We start from the raw sequence: 9,973 nt of genomic DNA on the forward strand, positions 1-9,973 counted from the left end.
ACTGTATATTGCATTTGTAAGTGCAGAGCTGGGAACTCCAGCTTCCAGGACTGATTTACTATGAAAAGACTGTGATTCACTCCCTTATTGAAACGTAAGCAGTGACTAGATCTGTTCCACCTTTGCCTGTGTCCTGACAGACATTGCACCCAACCCTCACACCCAAATTTTTGGGAGGTTTTCAGAATCAACCTGGCCATGTTGTGTTAGTCACCCTGACACAAGAGCCTCCCCAGAAAACACCAGCCCCAGACCTGACTGCAGGGATGGGCCACTGTAATACAAATTCAGATGAGGTACTCAAAGGACAAGATACTAACACTGAGAACTTTCTGTTTTGTGGCCCCTTTAGTATCCTGTCCCTCACTCTTTTCACTTTGGTAAGGATAATCCCTCCTAGGAGCACAAGGCTCCACACAGCATAACTGTCAGGACCCTTGAGGCAGACAGGTTCTCAAACCAACAGACCCCAGCTGGCAACTACCACTAAATCCATCCACCCAAATAAAATGAGTAGTTCTTTGTTCTTAGATTAAAGACAGGCAGATTAGAAAAACAGTATTTACCAGAGCTACCTTGTTTCTTCCTCTTCTTCCACATTATTTAAAGTAATAATAATTAAACAATAATTTCAAGTTTGCAACAAATGCCAGGGGCCAGTTTTAGGCTTATCCTTTCGTACGTGTCTGGAAACTTTCCAAACTCCTGAGTTAGAAAAATATTTTTATCTATGCACTCAGACCTACAACACCCTTTTATACGGCCAATCCGTTATGTTATCAGATAGCATGACCAAGCCATAATTTAAAAATACCATTAAAATACCACCATGTTCAAAATACCATAATAATATATAAAATATAATTTTATAGTAAATTATAATTTCATAGATGTTTACATAGTTTTATAATTTAATATACTATTGTTTTATATTTATATATGACAAAGTTTATTTACATTTACATTTATTCATTTAACAAATGCTTTTTTCAAAGCAATGCACATTTCAGAAAAATACAGCTGTATTACATCAACAGAGGTAAAGATCTGGATGTAGATACGTGGTTCTAAAGTACAGTTTATTTCTCACATTCCACCATCTGAACCAGTGTACATCACATGAATAGCTGCATAAAGGTTTCTCCAATATTCAACAACTTCTGATCACAAAATTACTAAATATATACATTTATACATTTATCATGCACTTGAACAATCACTTATACTGATACTTGTGATGAACATCGGTGCATATGGTGAAGGAAACAAACTGACTGTACTGAAGAGTCACACATCTGCAGCTATGTCTCTTTCTTCTAAGGTAATGCACAAATTGTATTCTCTGTGTGATGTATGTTGCTTAGGAGAAAAGCATCTGATACAGTAGCACTTTATCCCCGTGGACAAGAGGGTTACCTCAACGTGATTTAAGGTCACAGAGAGGAAAACTTTGACTGTTGTGTATGCTTATGCACCAAACAGCAGTTCAGAGTATTCAACCTTCTTGGAGAGGGTGGGTGGGGTTCTGGACAGGGCCCCACCTACAGACTCCATAGTCCTGCTGGGGAACTTCAACGCTCACGTTGGCAACGACTGGTAAATCTGGAGGGGGGTGATTGGGAAGAATGGCTTGCCCGATCTGAACCAGGAACGGAGAAATGTTATTGGGCTTCTGTGCTAGTCATGGTTTATCCATAATAAACACCCTGTTTGAACACAAGGATGCTCATAAGTGTACTTGGTACCAGAGCTTCTTGGGCTAAAGGTCAATGATTGACTTTGTAGTTGTTTCATCTGACTTGAAGCGACTTGTTCTGGACACTCTAGTAAAGAGAGGTGCTGAGCTGTCAACCGATCATCATCTGGTGGTGAGTTGGATCAGATGGTGGGGAAAAAAACGATAGACAGACCCGGTAGACCCAAGCGTGTAGTGAGGGTATGCGAGGAATGTCTGTCAGAGGAACCTGTCCGGAATGATTTTAGCTCACACCTCCGGGAGAGCTTCTCCCATGTCCTGAAGGAAGTAGTGGACATGGAGTCTGAATGGACCCTGTTCAAAACCTCCATTGTGGAAGCAGCCAGGCATAGCTGTGGTTAAAAGCTTGTTGGTGCCAATCATGGCGGCAACCCAAGAACCCGCTGGTGGACACTGGTGGTGAGGGAAGCCATCAAGCTGAAGAAGGAGGCCTTTAGGGCCTGGTTGGCTCTGGGGACTCCTGACTCAGCAGACAAGTACTGGCAGGCCATAAAGGCGGCAGCAGCTGCGATTGAAGAAGCAAAATCCAGAGCATGGGAGGAGTTTGGAGAGGCCATGAAAAATGGCTATGGGTCGGCCTCAAAGCAGTTCTGGAGAACCATCCAATGGCTCAGGAGGGGTTGGAGGAGCTTCGCTCAAGCTGTGTTCAGCAAAAGTGGAGATACTCTGAGCTCTAATAAGGACATTGTTGGGAGGTGGAAGGAGCACTTTGAGGAACTCTTAAACCCGAGAGATACACCTCCCTTACAGGAGTCAGGGCGAGAGGCTTCTGGGATATCAGAATCCATTTCCCTGGTAGAAGTCACTGAGGTAGTTGGAAAGCTCCACAGTAGCAAAGCACCGGGGGTAGATGAGATTCACCCGGAACTGCTTAAGGCCCTGGATGTTGTAGGGCTGTCATGGCTGATACACCTCTGCAATGTTGCATGGACCTCAGGGACAGTGCCCTTGGATTGGCAAACTGGGGTGGTGGTCCCTATCTTTAAGAAAGGGGACCGGAGAGTGTGTGCTAACTATCAGGGTATCACACTTCTCAGCCTCCCTGGAAAAGTCTATGCCAGGGTGCTGGAAAGGAGGCTCTGGCCGATAGTTGAATCTTGGATTGAAGAGGAACAATGCAGATTCAGTCCTGGCCGTGGAACAACGGACCAGCTTTTACCCTCTCAGAGATAACTGAGGGGGCATGGAAGTTCGGTAATCCAGTCTGCATGTGTTTTCTAGACTTGAGAAGGCCGATGACCGTGTTCCTTGAGAAATTCTGTGGGAGGTGCTTAGGGAGCATGGAGTGCCAGGGCCACTACTGCAGGCCATTCGTTCTCTTTACACATGGAGCGAGAGCTGTGTACACATACTCGGCATTAAGTCAAGCCTGTTCAGTATGGGTGTTGGACTCCGCCAAGGTTGTGCCTTGTCCCCACTACTGTTTGTGGTTTTCATGGACAGGATATCAGGCCACAGATGAGGTCAGGAGGGCATTCTACGTGGGAATCGGAAGGTGATGTTTGCTTTTTGCGAATGATGTTGCCCTTTTGGGGGCACGGTGGAGCAGCAGGTTTCACTGGGTCCTGCTCTCCAGTGGGTCTGGGGTTCGAGTCCCAGTTGGGGTGCCTTATAACAAACTGGCATCCCGTCCTGAGTGTGTCCCCTCCCTCTCCGGCCTTGCACCCTGTGTTGCCAGGTTAGGCTTCGGTTCACCGTGACCCCACTTGGGACAAGTGGCTTCAGACAGTGCATGTGTGTTGTCCTTTTGGCACTGTCACATGGTTGCCTCCAACACACACTGGAACGGTTTGCAGCCGACTGTGAAGCGGTTTCTATGAGGATCAACACCTCCAAATCTGAGTCCATGGTTCTCTCGTGGAAAAGGATGGTATGTCCCCTCCAGGTAAGGTGAGAGAATTTGCCCCAGTTTAAGTATCTTGGGGTCTTGTTCACTAGTGAGAGAAGAAGGGAACGTCAGATCAGCTGGAGACTGGCAGCAGTGGCAGCAGTAATGCGGTCGCTGTACTGGACTGTAGTGGTGAAGGGGGAGCTGAGCCATAAGGCAAAGCTCTCTATTTACCAGCTGATCTACATCCCTACCCTCACCTATGGTCATGAACTCTGGGTAATGACTGAAAGAATAAGATTGTGGATACAGGCGCCTGAAATGAGTTTTCTCCGCAGGCTGTTTGGACTCACTCTCTGTGACAGGGTAAGGAGTTCGGAAATCCGGGAGGAACTCAGAATAGAGCCGCTACTCCTCCACATTGAGAGGAGCCAGTTGAGGTGGTTCGGGCATCTGATAAGGACGCCCCCTGGGCACCTCCCTTTGCAGGTATACCAGGCACAGCCAATTCGGACAAGGCCCAGAGGTCGGCCCAGGACCCACTGGATTGATTGTATCTCCCAGTTAGCCTGAGCTGGAGGCAGTTGCGGGTGACGGGGCAGCTGGACCTCTGTGCTCTTCCTGTTGCCATCGCTACCCTAGAAGGACAAGTGGGCAAGAAAATCGATGAATGGATGGGTGAGGTGAGCAGGACTGTGCCTCTTCCTCTGCCACAGGGATGAGACGTGTGGGAAAATGAGTAGTTTGTGGAGAGGGCTGCAAGTGTGGCTCTGTTATCCAGGGTAATCCAGGTTTCCAGGGCTAGGAGGTCCAGTGCAAGGTGAAAGGCATAGGCTGGGATGAAATCAGCCTTCCTGACAGCAGACTGGCAGTTTCAGAGTTCCATGGAGAGGATGAAATATGATAGAAGGCTTGATATGTGAGAATAAACCAGGTTGCTGTAGCAACAGGGGCCTCTATGTCTCTGATGACAGTCTGATGATTGCACAGCTGGATTGCTGTAGACAACTTGATTGCAGTACTTCAGATATGTATGCCTCCATCACTTCCTGTTCAGGTATGGACAGGGGATATACCCTTCCTCGTGGGGGCTAGTACCAGGAAGGAAATCAATTACAAAGTCTCATGTATGATGTGGAGGAAGCCCTGATGTTTGCTCCTCACTAAAAACCTCAGCAAAATCCTGATATTCCTTGGGAATCTGGCAAGGCAAGCCTGCATTTGGGCTCTCATTGGAGGTAGCCTGGCAGGACGTGGAAAGACACCTGTCTTCACTCTGAGGGTTCCACAAAACTAACTCATCTGTACTCCATAAAAATACAGGATCATGGGAAGCCAACAATGGAAACCCTAAGATAATGGGGTCTGAAGACTTAATTGCATAAAACTGAAGAAATTCATACGCACACACAATGTCTATAACCGCTTGTCCTGAGCGGGTCGTGGCGAACTGAAGCCTAACTTGGCAACACAGAGCACAAGGCTGAAGAGGGAGAGGACACTCCCTGCACAGGATGCCAGTCTGCCACAAGGCACCCCAAACAGGACTTAAACACCAGACCCACCACACAACAGGCGCCAGCCAAACCCATTGTGCCACCGTGCCCCCCGGAGAAATTCATTTCACTTCAATTCAATTCAATTCAATATAATATTTTTAAAAAAAAAATTTGGTAGGAGAATATCATGATTTGTCTATCCTGTGTTTTTATGCACCTACTTGAACAATGAACGTCGAACGATGAAAAGGGTCTGCTAAATGAATAAATGTGATGTAAATTCACACACACACCATCTGAACCGCTTGTCCCATAGAGGGCTGCGGGGAGCCAGAGCCTAACCCGGCAACACAGGGCATAAGGCTGGAGGGGAAACACCCAGGACAGGATGCCAGTCCATTGCATGGCACACCAAGCAGGACTTGAACCCCAGACCCAGGGGAGAGCAGGACCCAGTCCAACCCAGTCCAACTCATTGTGCCACCTCACCCCCCAATATATATTCAATTTAATTCAATTCAATTCAATTCAAAATTTTCTTTTATAATTTCAGTGTGATATTCCCTTACTTGTAGGAGAGGAAGCTCTGTACACATTTCTCTTGTCCTGACACTGATCAGTCCTCCATTTATGAAGCTTATCCATCTGTGGAGTTAAACTGTTTACAGGGTAAAAGGATTACTCCCCATGTTCTCACAATAGAAACATGTATAAAGCTCCCAGCTGTCCAAGAGTCAATAAAGGCTTTGACCTCTATTATTTTTCCTGGCCAAGATAATTTATCCAGTAAAACTGGAAGGCACAATTGATTGCACCCTTCACCACAAGATCAGTTGCATCAGGCCTGCGGGATGGTTTTGCAGGACAGGACACCTGGAGATGCTCAGAAGTACCACAGGAAAAACATAATCCTGTACAAATTTGGTGTTCTTTCTTGTTGGGTTAAATGTCTTCTGCCAGAAAACTTCTGTGGCACTTCTGTGCACCATGCTTGGAGCAGGGATTGAGTTTCGCATTTGTTTTGCGGTTTTCTGCCATCTGGCAATTTAAAAAGTCTTACCGGATATTTGTTGTGGGGCTTGCTTCTGGGAGAGGACATTTGAATAGGCTACTGGATCTAGGTAATGTGGTCATTGAGCAATTGGTCACTCTACTTAGAGTTTACAGCATGTGAATTATGGACACTGTGAGTTGTTGTAGTCTTTATTGATGGGACAAGAGCACTGGTCCATTCTGGCAGACAGTGTCCAGCATTTTGATGGTTTCTGTTATCAGACAAAAGCTGGACAGGTATGTACATTCCTACTGCAAGTAGGCATCATCATCAGAACCGCTTGTCCCATACAGGGTCGCAGGAGCCAGCAACACAGGGCAGAAGGGGGAGAGAACACACCCAGCACAGGACACCAGTCCGTCGCAAGGCACCCCAAGGGGGACTCAAACCCCAGACCCACCGGAGAGTAGGACCTAGTCCAATCCACTGCACCACCACACTGTCAGTAGCACATCACTTAAATTAGTGTTTTATATTTCTACAGAAAGCCTGAGTAATAAGCATGAAACTATGCTAGATGTTTTTTTTCCAAAATTTTTAAAAAGACACACAAATATTTCTGAATCTTATTCTTTATTTTATTGAAGATCACAGCCATACTATTTTAGAATATGACAATGTACTTCATTGTTGAGGAATATGATTGGATGAAGCTGTTCTCTGCATTTCCAATTTCAGAAGTGCTCCTAGTGGTACTGTCTGCTCAGAGCAGAGGCCACCACATTGAGGAACTTCTGCCAGGCCTCCTGGACTTCGGGAGTGAACACTGAGGGACCGAATTTCTCAGCAACGACCACAGTGATGCAGTCAGACAGAAGCTGAGGGAAAAAGGGTGAAAGAAAATTTAAAAAAACCTTGCCATTATTCCAGTGTACTGGAGTGATGCACCCAGCTCATTTCATTGCACTACGTCTACGGAGATAATTTCCACACGTTTGGGCTGCACCTACCCTGAAGTTATCGGGGTCGACATGCAGCTTCTCGGAGTGCATCACACTCAGATCCTTGTAGACACCCTTGATGTTGTCCATGTTCTTGATGGCCCTGTCCAGTCCGCCCATCACGACCTTTCCGTGGTGACCCACCTTGGCATTGCCCCTGATGGCAGCGGGAGTGGAAACGTTGCCGAAAGAAGTGAAGTACCTCTGGGTCCAGGGGTAAACGATCAGAAGCCTGGCAACAGAGAAATTATTATAAATTGATGCAGGCTACAACATTTTTGATGTACTAATAATATCCAGATTTTCATTATGGCAGCATGATGATTAAAACAACATGTGAGACTTAATATGTCAGACGCCGTTTCACTATCTGCGCGCCGACGATTCAATAAATCCACCGACAACTCAGTGTCAAGAAAAAGACGTCCTACGCATTCTTGGCATTCATGGAATAGCACTAACAGTACCTTTGAATAGCCAGTGGTCCGAGCTCATCGACGTTCATCTTCCCCCAGAGGCCCACAATGGCGTGCCGTTCAGCAGCAGTCCACTCGACCATGTTGACTTTTGGGTTTCTTCGGTTTCTCTACAAAACTCTTCAAACTGAATCCTGTACTAACGCGACCGCGGACGAACTTTATATTGATTTTCGATTTCCCCGCCCCACTGCACGCGCCGCCGGTGATTGGCTGATTGTCGGTTCGGCGAAAGATTATGTGGGGCCGGAGATCGGACTTCTGCCAAAAAAAAAAAAAAACACCTGATCAGTTTGCTTAAGATAATGAAAAACATAACTAAATTTTCATCAGAATTTTATAGTTCAACTAAATACCAAGAGTCTACGTACAATTTTTTTGTTTTAGTTGCTTACTTTCCATATCTTCTCTCGCATTATGATTATTCCAATTAATCTATTTAAATAAACGCTTCCTATTATTATTAATGTAAAATTTAAGTCACAATTGCTCTGAATCCATCGACACATTGCGGAATTACACAAAACGATTTGTTAATGCATGATATGTATCCCAAACTGTTTGCTGTTTTGTGAGTAATTCGTATCAAAAGTAGTTATAATATTAAGTCAAAATTCATGGAATAAACATGATAGGTAACATCCTGCTACGCATTCATTGCTAGCACTTAAAAACTCCACTAAATTCAACTATGTGTGCATTAGCGTGAATTTTGAGGTCTCTGCTGTTTTCAAGTATAAAAAGCACATTTATAAAGTCCTGTGTGTGCATGTGTGACACAACGAATATTTTTTATAATTTTTACAAAATATATATTATTGTATATAACTTTCATGTAGGGATATATGAAATTTTGGGAATTTTGAAAATTTTTGATATTAAAAGTTGATTGTTTACCGGCAGTATATCATGCACTGGTGGAATTATTATAAATTAGTAAGTTTTAGTGGCTCGGGAGAGAGGCTTCTGACAAATGAATAAATGAAAACATAAATGTACTTCATCTGAAATGTTAATTTTGGAAAACATATTTTAACAAGTAAAAGCAGATAAATGTAAAAAAAAAACTGGCGATGGTCCACCTAATCTTGAAAAAATATTAGGCGGGGTCCTGACTTGATATCAGGGTGTGCCTGTGCTTGATCAGTATAAAAGACGGCTCTCCACCAACCACTTCACCAAGACCTTAAATTCTCAAGACACATCCTGATACGGGTGGAAAAGTCGAAGAAGCTGCAGCCATGAGTCTCACTGCCAAGGACAAGTCCACCGTGAAGACTTTCTGGGGCAAAATTGCCGGGAAGACCGATGAATTGGGCGCTGAAGCTCTGGGCAGGTGAAGTTACTTAAAATGAAAATCTTGGAGAATTTAATGACAATGTATGTGTATAAAATGTCTGTTACAGATTTTATTGTTCTTAACTGGCACTGAATCAGTCTTAAATCCCAGTCCTGATTGCAAAGGACCAGTTGAGCAACATTGGAAAACTGGTAGTAATTACTTGATGCATTATGTATTGTGGTTTTGTGTAAATTCTGCACTTTTAAAACTAATCTTTCTTACCGCTGTCAGAATGCTGATAGTGTACCCCCAGACCAAGACCTACTTTTCCCACTGGGCTGATTTGAGCCCCAGCTCTGCTCAGGTGAGGAAGCACGGGCAAACCATCATGGGAGCTGTCACCGATGCTGTGGGTAAGATGGATGACCTTTGCGGTGGCTTGGCCAGTCTCAGCGAGCTACATGCTTCCAAATTGAGGGTTGACCCTGCCAACTTCAAGGTAAGGAAAAGGCCAAAAAAATCTTGAATGATTACCTCATACCATCCAATCCATAAAAAAAGACTGAAACGTTTTTGTTTTCCCTTACTTCCAGTTCCTGTTCCATTGCATCATGGTAGCCATTGCCTTGTACTTCCCTGGTGACTACACTCCTGAGGTTCAGGTGTCTGTTGAGAAGTTCTTCCAGAACTTGGCCTTTGCTCTGTCTGACAAATACCGCTAAGTGATGTGTGATGGAGAAACACATGACCTGTGTCATTACAGCCAAAAAAATGCTATTTTAAAGGACATACATGATTAAATAAAACTTCTTGAAGATCTATGACAGTGTCCTGTTTTGCATAAAAACCGCTATGAAAGTACATAATTTGCAAGACAAGGTTGTATGCTAACAAAACTATCCATCCATCGTTAAGAACCGCATGTCCCCGAATGGGGTTGCAGCGAGCCAGAGCCCACCCGGCAACACAGTTTGCAAGGCCAAAGAGGGAGGGGTCACACCCAGGACAGGACTCCAGTCCATTGCACAGCACCCTAAGCAGGACTTCAACCCCAGACCTGCCACACAGCGGGCACCAGCCAGACCTGCTGTGTTGCACTGCCGTGCTCCCCCTGCTAACAAACCCAAACATTATGAA

General features: G+C 44.9%; 2 protein-coding genes across 2 annotated transcripts; one reads left to right on the forward strand and one right to left on the reverse strand.

Annotated features, from left to right (window-relative positions):
• Positions 1-6,703: 6,703 nt before the first annotated feature.
• LOC108935782 (hemoglobin subunit beta-like) lies at positions 6,704-7,703 on the reverse strand. The gene is made up of 3 exons (XM_018754644.2): positions 7,546-7,703; positions 7,088-7,310; positions 6,704-6,955 (listed from the first exon to the last, which is right to left on the reverse strand). The coding sequence occupies exons 1-3, from the start codon at positions 7,635-7,637 to the stop codon at positions 6,824-6,826; spliced, it is 447 nt and encodes a 148-aa protein (XP_018610160.2). The 5' UTR covers positions 7,638-7,703; the 3' UTR covers positions 6,704-6,823.
• Positions 7,704-8,744: 1,041 nt separating this feature from the next.
• On the forward strand, positions 8,745-9,621 carry LOC108935784 (hemoglobin subunit alpha-like). The gene is made up of 3 exons (XM_018754646.2): positions 8,745-8,890; positions 9,128-9,335; positions 9,430-9,621. Exons 1-3 carry the CDS (start codon positions 8,796-8,798, stop codon positions 9,556-9,558), a joined length of 432 nt encoding a protein of 143 aa, XP_018610162.2. The 5' UTR covers positions 8,745-8,795; the 3' UTR covers positions 9,559-9,621.
• Positions 9,622-9,973: the final 352 nt, after the last annotated feature.

The sequence above is a fragment of the Scleropages formosus genome, chromosome 8 (genome assembly GCF_900964775.1).
Source record: "Scleropages formosus chromosome 8, fSclFor1.1, whole genome shotgun sequence".
Classification (NCBI taxonomy): Eukaryota; Metazoa; Chordata; class Actinopteri; order Osteoglossiformes; family Osteoglossidae; genus Scleropages; species Scleropages formosus.

Excerpts from the sequence above, each read along its gene's own strand:
- LOC108935782 (XM_018754644.2), bottom strand. The coding sequence starts at position 7,637 with ATGGTCGAGTGGACTGCTGCTGAACGGCACGCCATTGTGGGCCTCTGG. Across the intron at positions 7,311-7,545 it reads GGACCACTGGCTATTCAAAG|GCTTCTGATCGTTTACCCCT; the intron begins GTACTGTTAGTG and ends CTCTGTTGCCAG. Across the intron at positions 6,956-7,087 it reads TCGACCCCGATAACTTCAGG|CTTCTGTCTGACTGCATCAC; the intron begins GTAGGTGCAGCC and ends TTTTTCCCTCAG.
- LOC108935784 (XM_018754646.2), top strand. The coding sequence starts at position 8,796 with ATGAGTCTCACTGCCAAGGACAAGTCCACCGTGAAGACTTTCTGGGGC. Across the intron at positions 8,891-9,127 it reads GGCGCTGAAGCTCTGGGCAG|AATGCTGATAGTGTACCCCC; the intron begins GTGAAGTTACTT and ends TACCGCTGTCAG. Across the intron at positions 9,336-9,429 it reads TTGACCCTGCCAACTTCAAG|TTCCTGTTCCATTGCATCAT; the intron begins GTAAGGAAAAGG and ends CCTTACTTCCAG.